The sequence below is a fragment of the Leptinotarsa decemlineata genome, unplaced genomic scaffold (assembly GCF_025532065.1).
Source record: "Leptinotarsa decemlineata unplaced genomic scaffold, Ldec_3_MD MMD2_tig00026282_RagTag_RagTag, whole genome shotgun sequence".
NCBI lineage: Eukaryota > Metazoa > Arthropoda > Insecta > Coleoptera > Chrysomelidae > Leptinotarsa > Leptinotarsa decemlineata.
Genome location: NW_027412668.1, coordinates 19,683,315 through 19,700,867, shown reverse-complemented (window position 1 = coordinate 19,700,867; position 17,553 = coordinate 19,683,315). Strand labels below are relative to the sequence as shown.

The 17,553-nt window shown below is 32.3% G+C and overlaps 2 protein-coding genes across 4 annotated transcripts in view; one reads left to right on the top strand and one right to left on the bottom strand.

Annotated features, from left to right (window-relative positions):
* LOC111502302 (carboxypeptidase D) overlaps window positions 1-17,553 on the bottom strand; it is a 56,384-nt gene that overhangs the window by 20,650 nt on the left and 18,181 nt on the right. For both annotated transcript variants that reach the window (XM_023156362.2, XM_023156361.2), the window contains exons 2-3: window positions 10,405-10,829; window positions 10,215-10,348 (exon numbers count right to left, since the gene is read on the bottom strand). In XM_023156362.2, the coding sequence (XP_023012130.2) occupies window positions 10,215-10,348; window positions 10,405-10,819 (549 nt within the window). In that variant the 5' untranslated portion in view covers window positions 10,820-10,829. The remainder of the gene's footprint in view (window positions 1-10,214; window positions 10,349-10,404; window positions 10,830-17,553) is intronic.
* LOC111502303 (uncharacterized) lies at window positions 6,618-9,084 on the top strand. 2 transcript variants are annotated; one of them, XM_023156363.2, is made up of 3 exons: window positions 6,618-7,058; window positions 7,125-7,610; window positions 7,757-9,084. In XM_023156363.2, the coding sequence occupies exons 2-3, from the start codon at window positions 7,131-7,133 to the stop codon at window positions 8,276-8,278; spliced, it is 1,002 nt and encodes a 333-aa protein (XP_023012131.2). In that variant the 5' UTR covers window positions 6,618-7,058; window positions 7,125-7,130; the 3' UTR covers window positions 8,279-9,084. The 2 variants fall into 2 exon arrangements, with proteins under 2 accessions (XP_023012131.2, XP_023012132.2); XM_023156364.2 differs by lacking the exon at window positions 6,618-7,058 and having other exon boundaries at window positions 7,068-7,610.

Genomic DNA, 17,553 nt, shown 5'->3' with positions numbered 1-17,553 from the left:
AGAGAAAAAAATCTGTTTTTCCGGTAATCAGCTGTCGAGAGGATTGAGATCCGGGGATCGAGCGGGCCAGTTCTGTGGTCCTCCTCTACCTATCCACTGATTTGCATATGTTTCGGTTAAATGCTGACGTGCTACTTGACTAAAATGGGCGGGAGCCCCATCATGCATAAAAAGCATATCCCTTCTGATGCCCAAAGGAACTTCCTCCAGCAGTACTGGATGCACTTCTCTTAAAAATTGAACGTATGTCTCACCTTTTAATCGAGGAGGTAGAAAATGAGGCCCAATTAAATCATCCCCAATAACTCTGAGCCAGACGTTAAGAGAAAACTAATCACAATTCACAATTTCTTCCAATCATTTCCAGCATCCAATTGCAAAATTCAAGACGGTTCGGAAAGTCTCGCGGTAACAGTGCATGTACTCGTTGCAGATGGTGAGGGTATAAGAGTTGTTCCTTTAAAATTCGTCGAAATACCGTCATATGATCAACATTTTGCTGGAAAGCAATATTTCTAGTACTGGTAGTAGGTTGTTCTTCAATCAAATTAAGTACTGCTTCCTCAAGCTGTGGTGTTCGTACTTCTCGATGGCGACCACAATCCTGCGTTCTTTTGTCGAATGAACAATATTCTCTTAATCGTTGATGAAGTCGAGCAAATATTCTATGTGAAGGATGCTGTCGTTGAGCATATCTTCTAGTAGCTTCTAACCCATTCCCCTGCGACAGACCGTAAACGTAATGCATATCAGCCATTTTCTCATTTGTGTATGTCATTTTAATAATAAGTGAATTATTGAAGTAACAAATTAAGAACAGAACACACAATTAGTATTAATTCAATTTCGAAAATTCACAAACTGACAGCGTCATACCAATTTCATACCAATTGTCACTATCGCTAATAGCGACCTACTAGATAGATTAGTTTCGCATTTTCGCATTTATGACGATGTATCTCTGTAGTTGTTCGTAAAATAATTTTTTACTGCGAACTGGTTAATTTGGGCAAAAACACAGGAGACATTTTTTGTTTAGAATGAAACAGGCTATCGAAAATACATTTTTAAATGGTAAACAAATAATAAGACAAAAAGTTACATTGGAAATAAATTTTAGGGGTTGCGTTTTCCACCCCTTACAACCATGGGGTAAACCAAATAAATTTCTGGCTTAGTGTCTTTTTGGTAGCACAAAACGTCAGGTTAATTTCAATATTGTTACTTTTTTAGTGCTTGTGAAAAAAATTGTTATACAAATTTTATGTACCCTATTTGAGGGGCTGCTCCAATGAAGTTTTTTTATATGAAAGATTCTATCGTTTTTTCGATGAGGAATCACCTCCTTAAATGTTTTACACTTATTTAGTTACACCCTGTATATGAAGACGTCGAAATAACATAAAAAAAAAACAACAATAATCAAAACATGTTTTCCGTGTTTCAACAATATTTCCAGTGATTGAATAGAAACTTATGTAAAGATTTCATCTAACGATCCACATCGGTTAAGTATTGATTTAGTTTGATTTTTAGATAGTACGCTTGGGTAATAGGAAAAGTAAAAAAAAATTACTGTATTTTCGTAAGAAAAAAGTATGGAATGTATTAAGACCTTTCCTTTACCAAAACTATTGCGAAGTCGGATATCTCCATTATTAGACTTGAAGAAATATAATCTGTCTGTCTCATTTACAATGACAAGTCTAGACATTTGATCTATTAGTTTATTTTTGTTACTTTTTTTTACTACATTTTGTGATTTTTTCATGAATTTGTTTCGCGCTTTTCAATTTTTGACAACAACCTCGGGCAAAACAACTTCATTGGATTGGTCACAATGGTCGTCAGCAGTGACGCCAATTGGCAAGTAATTACTGCATTTGTCAGTATTTTTATCGACTTGCAGTAAAAATGCAAGTATTCACTATTTTTTAAAGGATTTCTAAATTAGTTAATTTTTGCAATCAAAAATTGGAACAATGTTGCTGATATTATGTTTTTAGTCTAGTTCACAAGTTGAAAATGGTGAAAAACAGAGATAGTGGTCGGAAAAATACGTGCGATGACTGAAATGATATGATATGATATCTCGACAATTTTGCTATAACCGTTTTTCAGCACATGAAAAATTGAAAAAGTTATAAAGAAATTAAGATGTAAAAAAATTATTGAGGTTTTTGCAAATATTTCAAAACTATATTGAAGTAAGAAATTTAAAAAAATCTTTGAAGTGGAGGAAATTTACAAAAAAGTTTCACTTCCCGAAACTCTATCTCTATTATTTATAATTTTAATTTAAAGCCGAAAATAGGCCTCCGCAGGTGAAGTTGTGGATGCGGATGCGACATCTGAAGCGAGTACATTACAAAAAATAATTGGTTTTAACTATTTGATAATCATTGGAAAATTTATTAAAATTAGGGTATATTCTGAATATTATGAAAAATTGATTCTCGTTGGAAAAAAGTGAATTATTGAAAAAGCTAGGTAATTATTAATTAACAATATTTTACTTGACTTGAGTCTCCATTAAAGACCACCAAAAATGTTTAAATAATTTTCCAAGAAATGTTTAGCTTCGTAGAGCTCTTTTCATTAGTGTACTTAATAAAATTACGTTATGAAAGTTTTAAAAAAATATATATTTTGTTTATCATATTTTTTTATAGTAAAAAAATTACTAATCGACGTAGGTAGTCTTATTTTTTTTTTATATTTATCTTCATATTTTCGTTTTTGTACCAAATAAAAGCATTCAGTGAATAGAAAAAGAAATTAGCGCCATTTGTTTATAAATTCCTTGAAAACAAATAGACTATGTTACCTGTTTATTTTGTGAAAATTCCTATTAAATGTTCGATAGATAATGTCTACTAAGATTTTTATATGTTACGACCGGTTTCGGTTTATTGAATCGTTCTCGAATTAACTTGTGGTTTCTCTGTCCTATATCTAAGGAGAAGCACTCATTAATAAAATTATATTTGGATGTACAACAAATGCAGTTGGAAGATATTCAAATAATTATTTATAATAATTTATGAGTATATACAGTGCATGCCTTTAATGTTCCTCCCTTTTATTTTTTGAACGGGTCAACTCAAAAAATTGAAATTTGGAATAGTGAAATTAATGCCATATACTTATCCATATACTTTATTTTGATGAAACTTTCAAGATGGCAACTGGGCGTCATCTGGGAAAAAAATTAAAAGGAAAGGGGGGTCTTGTGACACATCATATGATTCATCATCATAGAATATGAAGTCAATATCTTCACCTACTACAAAATTGCGGTACATTTAATAATTTCCTGAAGACATATACATTAATATCGATATTTCTATAAATATTCCTTTTTATCTGCCATATGGCAATTCCAACAACCCGATAAGGTTTGTTAAATTATTTTTTGTTTATAGAAACGACAAAAAATGTCAGTACGACAATGAACATCAATGTTCAGTTAGAATATTCTCATGTAGTTTCTGGTTTTACTAGTAGAAAGGTACCACGTCAACATTCTCTAAAATGGTCAATTCTCGTCCATTGGAAGAAAAAATTGAAGCGATTTTTATTTTCAGTGCGACGCGTAACTTTCACGAGACCGAAAGGATTTTCAATGAATGTTTTCCGAATCGTCCTATCTGTATAAAATATTTGAGGGAACTTGTATCCAAATTCACAACTACCGGTAGTGTACATATCAAAAATCCCCCAGGTCATCCGTCCATTCCTGAAGAATAACAGGTGCAAATAATTGGTGAGATGGTAATAAATCCTGAACAGTCTACTTATTCCGTCGCGAATGTTTGTGAGGTGTCTCCTTCTACTGGAGATGCACGGCATCCTACCTATCTGCACATTATTTGTTTTAGTGACGAATGTAGATTTTTTTTAAACAGCAATGTTCACAGACCAAATCGCCGTTATTGGAGTGACATCAACCCTCACGTTTTCCGGGAAACACATACCCAATATCCAGAAAAATTAACGTTTGGGCAGGAATATTGGGAAACCATATTGTAGGACTTCTATTTATTGATCAAAATTCAACAGGGGAACTGTATTTGAGTATGATGGAAACTACTTTTGACCCTCTCATCCTGAAATCGTCGAAGCGAATCCTAATGAATTCGATATGGATAGTGTATACCACCACAATACTTCAGACAAGTAAGAAACTATTTGGATACTATTTTTCCCGGTCATTGGATTGGCCGTCGAGATTCTTCAGAATGGCCAGCCCGCTCGCCAGATATGACATCTTTGGACTATTTGAAGCAAAAGGTGTACTAAACTGAACTTACTTCAATATGGGACATACGGCAGAGAATAATAAATATTTGTAGAGATATTGACGTTACTGTGTTCGAAAATGTTAGGCGTGAAATATCGGATAGGCTGTTCATATGTCAATGGTTGTCAAGGCAACCATTTCGAGCATCTTCTGAACTGGCCTCAAGCTTATTACTTCATATTATGTAGTTAAATGTCAATTTATTCAGGCAATTATCAAAAATAAAAGTTCCGCCATTTTGTAGTAGTTGAAGATATTGACATTATATTCGAGGGTTGTGAAGCATTCGTAAGGAGCCTCAAAAAGATGTTTCACAAGACCCCCTTTCCATTTAATTTTTTTCCAGATGGCGTCCAGTCGCCATCTTGAAAGTTTCATCTGTCAATTTCACTTCAAAATAAAGTATTCATGCATTAATTTCATTATCCCACTGTATAAATAAAAATTGATTTGTATTGTATTTATGTTTGAATATCTTATAAACTATAATGAATATGAAATGACTATTCCACTCATATAACTTTTCATCCGACGTATATTGTTGTTGTTGATAAATTTTGCAAGTGCCACTTGTATTTTTCAGAAATCATCTACATTTGTTGGCCGAAATATCTTCATCTATAAATTTTTAGCAGAATAAATAATATTTTGGTCCACTAAACTCTGTTCAACTCATATCAGAATTGAATGTACATCTCCTGAAAATTGTTTCATGAAGATTAAATGAGTTTTTAGAAAAAAGTTTTTGGCCCTTCTACTTCTCCATCTTGATACAAAAAATGTGGATGTATTCCAAAGAATGTTGGGAATACTAACGGTATAGAGAAAAGTGTTTTTCGTATAATTCAGCGATCATATAAAAATATTTGTTTCGAAAGTATTTTTATTTAGTGTAATTCAATGTTTATATTAAAGTAGCTGTTTCAGGAGGGTTTTTTCCATTTTGTGTCTGAAAGTTACTTCTTTGCATGATCTACACATCTCTGTATAGAGTTAATTTTTGAAATTGATTCCTTATAAAGATTCCCACATGTTTTGTATCAAGATGGAGAAGTAGAAGGCCAAAAGCTTCCTTCCCCAAAAATTAATCTCTCCTAAAAATATACCCTTTCAATTTAATGAGTCTTAATGTGCGAAATCTGGATGACCATGACAAAAATTAATGGCACATATATCTGAAGAATGTCAAAGTGTTTAATTTGCACATAAATGGATAGAATATTCACAAATTATTTGCACATCAGAAAGATCCATTTTCATTAAATTGGAGACATTTAGATTTGAATATTGATAACTTGTTTATTAACTGTAATATTACAGGTTTCTGTGATTGAGACACAAATATAAGACTATTCACAGTTGTTAGTTTTACAGTTATCACTACTATCTGTCCCTATGTATGCTTAGATCTTTAAAACTACGCAATGGATTGTGATGCGGTTTTTTAATAGATTGAGTAAGTGAGTATATAACATTCATAATATAGTAGACAAACACTGGTAATTTTAAAGGTTTCTAATGTGATGTCGTAAATAAACACATTTTTTGCCCTTACATTGCAAACGCTGGCTGAACCCTACAAAATATGTACTACAGTATTGTACACCTTGAAAAGGTCTACAAAAAAGTCCGCGATGGTATATGTCTATCTCTTAAGGATAACCCACAATGACGATTTTCCATCCTCAGGAAATAATGGCTTATTTACGAAGCGATTTCAAGCAATACAGTATTAATCCATATCCAATTATGTATCTTAAATACATTGTGCATTCAATATAGATCAATATGGCCCTTTACAGCATGTATTGAATATTTTCGACGGTATTACAGATTGGAAATGCAGGGACACAACGGTTACGGGCTTACCGGCCGGGAGGCCGGTAACGCCGCACCCGTTATAACCGTTATAACTTATAAAGTAATTGAGATACGATGAAAAAACTTTGTTAATAAAAAAACAAATTTGGCCCAAAATTTAAACTCCCACCCAATTATTTATTCCATTTATAGTGTTTGTTTATAAAAAAAATAAGAAATTTTGAATATTTACATCATCTATATACCAAACCTTTTTTTTCAGCTAATTATTTAAAACTTTTGTAATTTTTATAAGCGTCAAACCACTAGAAAATCTACCAAGACTTTAAAATTTTACTAAAAACGCATTTTGTTGTTTTGTTAATATTCCAGTTACCATTATTCTTAGAAAAAAATAATTCAAACATTTTTGATACAATCATTGCATACTGTTCTATAACTCAGTTCATAATAATTTCTGATTTCAAATATTGAATTATAAAATCATCTACTATATAAAAATAAGTCGGGTTTTCCTTCCTGACGCTATAAGTCCAGAACGCACGAACCGATTTCCACGGTTTTGCATTCGTTGGAAAGGTCTCGGGCTCCGTGAGGTTTATAGCAAAGAAAATTCAGGAAAAATTCAACAGAAAAGCGGGAAAATCATTTATCACATACAGCGCCATCTCTGATACATAGCATGTACTACAAACCAATATTTTAAGTAGATGGCGCCGGTGAGTGATACATTGTTTGACAGCTACTCATTGTTCTCTGCTCAGTTAATTTCATGTGACAAACCGGTATTGTGTTCAGTGTGAAATTGTGAAAAAAAAGTAAAAAAAAATAAGTAATTCGTTTGCTAACATTTCAATTGGAAACCATCAAATCAGTCACGTGTATTGTGCAAATTTGTATTCAATTTCAACAGCAGGCATTTGTCTTTAAGGTGGTAAGTTGAACTGTGTAAATTAGGTGAATCGTGCATTTGAGGTTAAATTCACCACTCTGTCCATAGTCCAAAATGCCTAGAGGACGACGTGCGAACATCGGCCGCCGCACAAGACATGCAAGCCAGCAACAAGTGTATTCACAGAACTTAAGCGAAGAAAGACAAAATATAATAAGAGAAAATGCCCGATTGAGACAACGCGTGAGCACACGAAGATCATTGGCATCATACAATCGCTTGGCATTCCAATATGATTCCACTGCGAACTACAGTGATGATGAAAATTTAGATATTGTATCAATGACGACTGTATGCCGATATTGCAATGCGTTAAAGTTCGAAAGAGAAACGGCTGGATTGTGCTGCGCAAGTGGAAAAGTCAAACTGGATCCATTACTTACACCACCACAGCCACTGAAACCATTGTTCGATGGAAGTGATCCCGATTCCAGCCATTTTCTTCAACACATCCTTGAATACAATAACTGCTTTCTCATGACTTCCTTTGGAGCTAATATCATTCGAGAAGGCGGCTTCATGCCGACTTGCAAGGTAAAAGATACAACACACATAACCAATCACTCACACCAACACAATGAATTGCAACACATAACAACTACATATACACCACACACTACACCATCACACGATCAGAAGTTACACCGTATTCTTCAACAAATGATTGATTGCAATTACAGATACAAGGACAAATATATCATTTTCATGGTTCAATGGTGCCAAAACCAGATGACCCGCATCAATTTCTGCAAATATATTTCATTTCGTCGATGGTGTATCAGCTGAATGTGCGGTGCAATATACAGGAAACACAACAGTTAAAGAGACGAATTATTGAACAGTTGCAAGCATTTTTTCACGCTAATAACGCTGTGGTTAATATGTTCAAAACATCATTGGAACGAATGCCATCGGATACGCACAAATTTGTCATAAGAGCGGATTGTACCCCAACAGGTGAACATGTGCGAAGATTCAATGCACCCACCGTTAATGATGTTGCTGCAATTATTGTTGGCGATCCAACTAAATCGCGAGACATTGTCGTTCAGCGAAGAAGCAATATCATGCATCGTGTAAACGAGACACATCGTTTGTACGATGCGTTACAATATCCAATCATTTATTGGCAAGGGCAAGATGAATACGACATCACGTTGAAGATGGTCGATCCAATCACAGGTACAATATTCAAACACTAAATTGGTTTCCATTAACAATTCATTCAATTTTGCATTTTCATTACTGTTGTGAAATGAAATAAAATTTTTCCTTTTCAAATATAAAACAAAAAAAAAATGTTTCTTCATCTTTTAATCACCAAACGAAATGTTACATAAAACGAAGCCATCTGGTGGAGAAACGGAGTTCGCCGGGTTTGCTAGTCGTCTTAATAGTTATTTCATTTCAAAATACTTTTCAAAATGGTAAGTAATCTTGCATTATATTGTCATAACATATGGTTATATTGAATTATACAGGGTCAGGTAATTCTCATTAAATATCAAAGCTGCATATTTTACAGGTACAAAACTTTGTAAATGAGTTAAACTAGTTTACTGAGCCTAAGTAATCACTATTTGTGATGGATACTTACAGTCTGATGATAACAAGTACAAGTGCCTGCTGGTCTGTATAATTTTTGTCAATTTTTATTTTCTTATTTATTCACTCAAACAGACCACGTAGGTCTAATTACAGGGATGACTTTAATATTACTTACAATATAATACACTAAAAAAGAAAAAAAATAAGTCAGTTACTGACGGGGTCGATTAAAAAGGGTGATGATCTTACGAAGACATGCCACTAGTTGTATAATGACTTTTTTCCTTGAACTTGTTAGGGAATCTGTCCAATCTATTTCGATTATTACATTCAATTCATTTGCGAGACGTAACATACCTGCAAGTGGGGCACCTATAGGGCAGAAATTCTGTATATAAAACATCGTATTTAATCTTGTCCTTCTAGTTGGAAAGTAAAATATAACTTACGATCATAGATGAGGTGAAGAAATGATATTACACATGTTTTGCGCCTATTTTGGAGAGGTAGGTAGTATCCTAAATTCATTCCTCAAGTGAGATGTTCTGACTAAACGGTATTCTAGCCATAAGTTATATTTTTTGTAGCAGAGATATCTTGAAAATTTGTTGTAAATTTTATCCAATTCATATGATGTGAAGTGATACCCGCCAAACCATATATTTGATTCAAATTCCAATTCACGTCTAACCAATGTATAGTACAGTAGTTTGATCTACTGGATATTGCTGAAATTTCTAGTTTGCCTGATAATAAACTCTAACATTTTATTTGTATTTCTTGAAATATTTCTTATGTGACTCTTGAATGTTAATGTAATATTATATGTAACTCCTAGGTCTTTTATTTCTATATTCCTTTCAATATGTACCCTATTCAGTTCATGACCGAAGAAAATAGGGTCTTTCTTGGGTGAAGCACTAACACTCTGAGAAGTCCAGCATTGCTAGCAAATCGTTGTTGTCATAAATCATTGTCGTGATAAAAAAGTTATCACTCACTTAATATAAAAAGCTCATTTAGGATTTTTTGAAACCCGTATAACATTCAAAAGACGAAAGAAATTCATGTCATTTAGAAAGAATCCGCTACGAAACAACAATCACACATATTTAAATAAGGACATCGAAATTCACTCATAACGGTCAGATTCAATATCAGTTAGGTACATCTGACTCATAAAAATAGATCTGGTTATGCAGTTAATTCATGAATATTTTAGCTATTTCTATGTAAAGCTGAATTCTTTCAAAATGTCATAGATCTTATGCGTCATAAATTTTACACGTAGTCATCAAAATATAGCACGAACATTTATTATTTTTTGTTGTTCTGTTGTTCCAAAACCAGTTATATTTCTAAAACCAAGTAGGAACTGCAACTTACAGAAAAGGGTCAGAGCTGCATAAATCATATTTATATTATAGTTGTAAAAGCAAAATTTATCATTGCCAATAAAAATGTACTGTTTTCTATTTGAATAATTTTGTGTCATTTCTAAATCTAATATCTAGAGAGATTGTTTTAGACTTATTAATAAATACAAAAATGCAGAAACTGAATATCATGCGCATACATATAGAAACTTACATGAATCAGATGTAGCATGAGCTCTCTGCTAACTGCTTCGTTTCCATGCATATTTGCGATATATTTAACGTCTGGTTTACCGATCATATGCTCGTAAGGAGATGAGGAGACTACCATTACCCACAGATCTCTACCTAGAACATAAACTCAAATGAAAAACCTTTTTAAATAAATGAATTGAATAGCCTACCTTGAACAGATTTTCCAATCGAATAAAGCGCTGTCAGAGAAGGGTACCTGGACGTGGTTTGTCTTAAAAATTTTGTCATTTTTTCGAATTTGTGGTATTTGAAGTCGATAGTATATGGTTCCACGTACTGACCATTGTCCAAATTAATACTGCCGGTATTCTGGTAGTTGCGTTGTTGAACATCAGTCAACGAGTTTACCGGATCTGAAATCCCTGGAATTGTTTGTGGCTGACCACCCGTCGACTGGAAATTGTTGTTTACATCTACAAAATCGCCTCCAAAGGTTAATCCATCTTCAGTTATGACCTTAGAAGCTATTTTATCCTTGATTAAATTGGAATCCGGAATATCTCCCTGTGCTTTTATCGTTAGATAATGTAGTGATGTTAGCCATACTACTAGGAAAATATTCATTATGTTCAACCTGTAATCAAAATATAGAATTTAATAATGATTCAAGTATTGTCATTATTTTTATAAATTAATGAAATTATTCTTTCATGAAATCCTTATCTATGAAGCGGAAGGACTACAAGTCGTTTATATCAATCATTTTGAGTTAGTTTGCAAATCTGTCATCTTCATTTCGAATGAATTAATCAATCAAAAATCATAGCAAAATCGTGTCAACTTTCTTCATATCACAAAAATTCGTATTTTTCAAATTTACCCACATTGAGTGTCTTTTGTGCTATATCGCCTGGTGAAGGTCGGTTAGCCAGAAACGCGTGTTCATACTTGAAATCAACTCAGAATTTAGCACGTAGGCCACATGTACATCCTCCCGAGGAGTTGTCCTTCTAGGTCATCGTCCATCCTGTCCTTTCCAGGAAGGTGAACAGGTCACTAGGAGACATCTCCTTTATATCGGCAGGTGTAGGCCAAGACTCGCCGAACACACACTCTCTTATTGACGATAACTCCGATAACTCTCATAGTACATGCCTGACGGTTTCATCTTCCTGTTCGCACATCCTGCATAGAGGTGTGTCCACTAGCCCCATATTATGGAGGTGTTTCCTCGTAGCGTAGATTTTTCCTGGTCATCGCCAGATATTTCTTCGGCGCCAGCTTGCCAGAGTTGCCCAGGGTGATTCTGGCAAGATTTCCTCCTTTGATTTCATCCTATCTCTTTAGGGATTGAACATGGTTGTAACGTTTGGCTAGTTCCGCAATTGTCGAATTCATCAGGCCGTAGTTGCCACTGGGTCCTAAAATTCTAAGTCCAACCGCTTCCTTGGCTAAAGAGTCGGCAATGCGATTACCTTTAATCCAGTAGTGCGCTTTAATCCAACTCACGATAATGTTATTATCTACCGAAGCTTTGGCTCTCTAGTACTATAGTCTAATCAACAAGTTCAAAAAATGAAAAATAGAGATGAAGGTCCTAAAAATATGAGCGATAGCTCATTAGATTCGTTATCACCTCTAGAAAAATGTTTTTGAACGATTTTGGTGCAGGTCAAAAATTGCAATTGTTAATAACAAAGTAAGATAAAAAAAATGGTATTTAGTTTTTCGTTAATAACTCAAAAAATATTAATACTCAGGCAATTTAAAAAAAAGCTCGTTGAAGAGGAGGACATTTCCGATAAAAAAGTCCCGACTCCCGAAACTCTATCTCCATTATTTATAATTTTAATTTGACGTGGAAAATAGGGTTCCGCGCTGCCGCTAAAGAAATAATTTTTTTTAACATGAATTGTCATTTTAAAAATTTGAAAAAATTCTAGTATCTTCTTAACACTTGAATGAATTGAGTCCCGCAGAAAAAAAGTTTAATCACCATTTTTTTCAAAAAGTTATTCTTCAATTGTTAACTAACAAATTTTTTCCCAATCTCCGTTGGCATGAATAATGGGATAAAAGGTATAAATAATTGGCCTATACATTTTAAACTTCATAGAGCTTACACTCACCCTCCCTACTCTACAGATACAGATCTCTAGACAACAAAATAGCAAAAACATTTTTTTTAAAAATATTGAATTTCTGTATTTGTTCAAAACAATTTAATAAACAAATTACGTAAAAAATTCATATCCTATGTTAATACCTGCTAAACAGGTAAACAGACAGAGCTAAATATCAATTGAAAAAAAAAATGTTATCAACAATTTTTAGATTTCATTTTGCAATAGTTATAAAAAATCATAATTAACAAATTAATAGATTTTTATGCACTTTCATCGCAGGATCGTATGGAGTATATATATATATATATATATATATATATATATATATATATATATATATATATATATATATATATATATATATATATATATATCTATATATATATATATATATATATATATATATATATATATATATATATATATATATATATATATATATATATATATATATATATATTCAATTGATATTTAGCTATGTCTGTTTTCACATTGAACAATGGCAGGTATTAACATAGGATATGAATTTTTTACGTAATTAGTTTATTAAATTGTTTTAAACAAATAGAGAAATTCAATATTTTTGAAAAAAATGTTTTTGCTATTTTGTTGTCTAGAGATCTGTATCTGTAGAGTAGGGAGGGTGAGTGTAAGCCCACGCACTTAGGCCACATATGACCCATTGTTGTCTAGAGATAATTATGATTAAAAAATTTTTTTCTTCATTTTAATTTTTGAATCTTTAAAATCGATTTTTTTATATTTCAATTATTGAAATAATTAGTTAAGAAATGATTTTGCTTTTAAAAATCATAATTTACACTTTTAAATAGTTTGGAAAAAAATTTATTTATTTTTCAATTGTTTATTAGTTTAACAATTTGTTATAAACAAATATTGACCAACGTTATATTTTTTTCTGAAGCAGAGAAAAATTATAAAAACACCTATATATGAAAAAATGCCATAATTTTTTTTTATCGTATCGTATGATATTAGAAAGTGTTATAATAAATGAAAAAATATTTTTATGGCACTTTTTTAAATATAGCTGTTTTTATAATTTCTTTCTGCTTTAGAAAAAAAATATAACGTTGGTGAATATTTGTTCATAACAAATTGTTAAACTAATAAACAATTAAAAAATAAATAAAAAACTTTTTTTCCTGCCAAACTATTTAAAAGTGTAAATATGATTTTTAAAAGCAAAATTATTTCTTAACCAATTATTTGAACAATCTAAATATAAAAAAATCGATTTTAAACAATTAAAAATTAAAATTAAGAAGGAAAATGTTATTTAAAAATTATAATTATCTCTAGACAACAAAATAGCAGAAAAAATGTTTTTCAAAAATATTGAATTTCTCTATTTGTTCAAAACAATGTAATAAATAAATTACGTAAAAAATGCATATCCTATGTTAATAACTGCCATTGTTTAATGTGAAAACAGACATAGCTAAATATCAACTGAAAAAAAAATTTTATCCACAATTTTTGAATATTTCATTTTGCAATAGTTATAAAAAATCATAATTAACAAATTAATAAATTTTTATGAACTTTTATCGCAGGATCGTATGAAGTATATATATCAAGTGGGCTCCACGAAGTTTAAAATTTATAGGCCAATTAGTTATACCTTTTATCCCATTATGTATACCAACGAAGATTGGGAAAAAATGTATTAGTTAACAATTGAATAACTTTTTGAAAAATGGTGATAAAACTTTTTTTTACAGGACTCCATTCATTCAAATGTTAAGAAGATACTAGAATTTTTTCAAATTTTTAAAATGACATTTTATGTCATAAAAAAATTATTCCTTTTGATAAACTCTCTTTAGCGGCAGCGCGCGCATGCCGTAACAGCCGCGTGGAACCCTATTTTCAAAGTCAAATTAAAATTATAAATAATGGAGATAGAGTTTCGGGAGTCGGAACTTTTTTATAGGAAATTTCCTCCTCTTTAACGAGCTTTTTTTTAAATTGTCTAAATATTAATATTTTTTGAGTTATTAACGAAAAACTAAATGCCATTTTTTTAATCTTATTTTGTTATTAACAATTGCAATTTTTGACCTGCACCAAAATCCTTCAAAAACATTTTTCTAGAGGTGATTCTGAATCGAATGAGCTATCGCTCATGTTTTTAGGACCTTTATCTCTATTTTTCATGTTTTTGAACTTGTTGATTAGACTACTAGACCTGAGGTAACACGTTGTCTGTTCAAGGTTAATAGGGCTTGTCTGCTATCAGTGCAGATTGTTATGTTTTTGCCAGAAATTCCTTTTCTGGTTATTTCTTTTGTGGCGATTGAGATACCAGCCAGTTCTGTTTGAACCACGCTGGTATTTTTCCCATTCCTCATTCAATCCTTAGGCTTAGTGATCTGGAGTATACTCCACATCCTGAGCATTCTTGGTATGAGATACTTATAATCAGGTGTTTCTATCATTATTTAATTGGTCAGGAATTTGAATTTCTTCAGTTGATTTTCAGTTTTTCGTGAAAAAAATGTATACGTTTCTTCTAAGTAATCCAATATTCACGTTACACTATCCGAAATACTTTCTGGTTCGCAACAAAAAAAAAATCAAGTCTGTTTCCATAGACACGCAAAATTGGAAAACACATTCGAATGGAAAAACTATAGAAAAATAATTTTACAACAATTGCAAGAAAAATTCAATATTAAAACACCAATTTCAATTAAAAACATCATGACGTGAATGTAATAGCAGTTATTTCCAAACAAATCCAATTTGCAAATATGATTTAATTTCAACTAAATCGGTCGATTTAACGAACCGTATGTAATAAAAATGTCAATTGAATGTTTTCATTTGTTTCATTGCATTTACGATAATGTGTAACATTTTGCTTTCTCTTCTAACAAACCAAATCACTTAATTTAAATGCGCCTTTTATCAGATATACTTAAAGGTATTAAATTGATCTTATGACACTAATTTTTCGACCTCATTCTAAGTATTGTTAACGAGAGAATCGTGAAGTGGTCAACCGTAATTTTACGACTTGATTTACTGTAGGACCTTGACCTAGCGTGGCTCCTATAAAGAGGTCAAGTTAAAGTATGAACTGCAGGTCGGAAAGAGTATCACATTTAATAATTTTCACTGCTCCGCCCAAAGACACGAAGTGAGGTTTTTAGTACTACTATGATCATGATGTTATACCTTAACACAAACAAGGCATCATCCGTTTCTATCATTACTATTAATGGACTTTTCAGGTAAGTAGTTAATGAAACCAGTGGAAAATTTATATTTCTTGTCAAAAATCCTTAGCTTTATACTATTTCCATTTTCCGAAATAAAATTGTACTTATTATTTTTTACTTTTCACATATTTTTTATTTACATCTTCACCCAACGAAGCCGCATGTAAAAGATAGTTTTTAATAGTAGTAGGATAGATGAAACGGGAACACAAAAACAAAGCCATCATGATCCAGCACTATACAGTGCTATGCCAAATTGCCATATGTCGCATAAGTGGTATTAGGCTTTACCATCAATTCTTTGTTGGACTCCACAGTCCTGAAAGGACAAACTTGAGAGTTAGTAAACATGGACATTTCCCCTTTTAAAGATGCCATCTGTACGATATCCATAAAAAACTCAAACCTTGCTAATGCAAGAGCCCATACGGCAGTACGTTGCATACCCAAGCTTCAAAAACAACCACCAGATGAGTAATCGTTTTCTGTATTTCTCCGCAGCTTGCATTGCAAACAGGCAACTAGATGAAGTAAAGTATCCCAAGTAAGATCGGCCTTCACCAATTTGATAACCCCCCTTCCTTCCCAATCCCTGCTCCCGCACGTGGGAGAATGTTTTTGGTTTGTATATATGTAAATAAGATTGTTTGTTAATGTTATAATCAGAATTTTGATAACCAGGTGAAAATTATATTTTAACAAATAAAATATTTTTGTGAACGTGTACCAATAGAGTTGTAGTGAAAAAAATGTTCATGGCTATTAAAAATTGTAATTATAAAAAATAATTGTTTTTTTCAAATGTGGTTGCCAAACGAAAGTATACGACATACGCAATATGCAATTGTTCTGTTCCCTATTAGGTACCTGGTAGTCGCAGACAAACAGTTAGTATAGGGTTGCTCTTGTAAATCTGTTCCTAGATAACGGTAGCAAGACTTTGAAGTTTAAAAAATTGGAGCAGGCAAATATGTGTGACTAGGAAGCGTTGCTCAAACTATTTCATGCGATAAAGGAGGACGCATCATATCAGCTGTGAAATATGATAGAGTGCGAAAACTACGCATGCTTCCTATTCGAAGTATGGAAAAGGAAGAAAATACTATACTATACTTATATATAGAGAATTACTTTGGAGCATAATTGAGAAACGCCCTCAAAATAAATAAAAAGTATTTTCAAAAATAAATTTATCAACACATGTATAGTCGTAAAAAGCTTCGTCCTTTGCTTTCTCGGTTATTTGCAAAATATCATTTATTTTTAAAGGTGTTTCATTTCCATCAAATGATCATCAAGAAACCAACCACAATATTCTGGACAAAATTTAATGCAATTAGCTTCAGTTGCATGTAACCACATTGAATTGCCATAAATTGTAGGTAAAAATTTTTGCTTCAGTGGTTTCCATCATGGTGGTATGATTTTGAGCCAAAACTTCTGACTTCGTTCACTTTAGTACAATGTTTGATACCATATATAGCCACCATACATTCTTCAACAACGTCCATTTTTTGGTATACCTCGTTTTTTCGAAAGATCTTCAAACGTTTTAACTTTTCCTCTATTGTAAAACGCAGCCGTGTATTCGGAACCTGTGTAAGTGTGTATGTATGGAAAGCAGATAGACTCAGGCACATACTGAATCCCAAGTTCAATGGTATTTTCGTGCATTTGATACAATTTGGGACATTACTACTTTTTTCTTTGTCCCTGAACTAACAGAATCAGGAATTTTATGCATATTGCCAAGTAAAATTATCAGAACATCGGTGTCAACTGATTTTACTCAAATTCTTGAACCTGGTGATGCTTTGTAAGGGTGAAAATCCATTGTTGTATTCGTCCCTTCGTGATAACACACATAATTATTTTCAGTTGTTTTTATAACACAATTTTGGTGAGTTATGTGAGAATAGCAGTGTTCTTGTAACGTCCTCCTTTATCGCATGAAACAGTACAGTCACTCATATTTGCCTGCTCC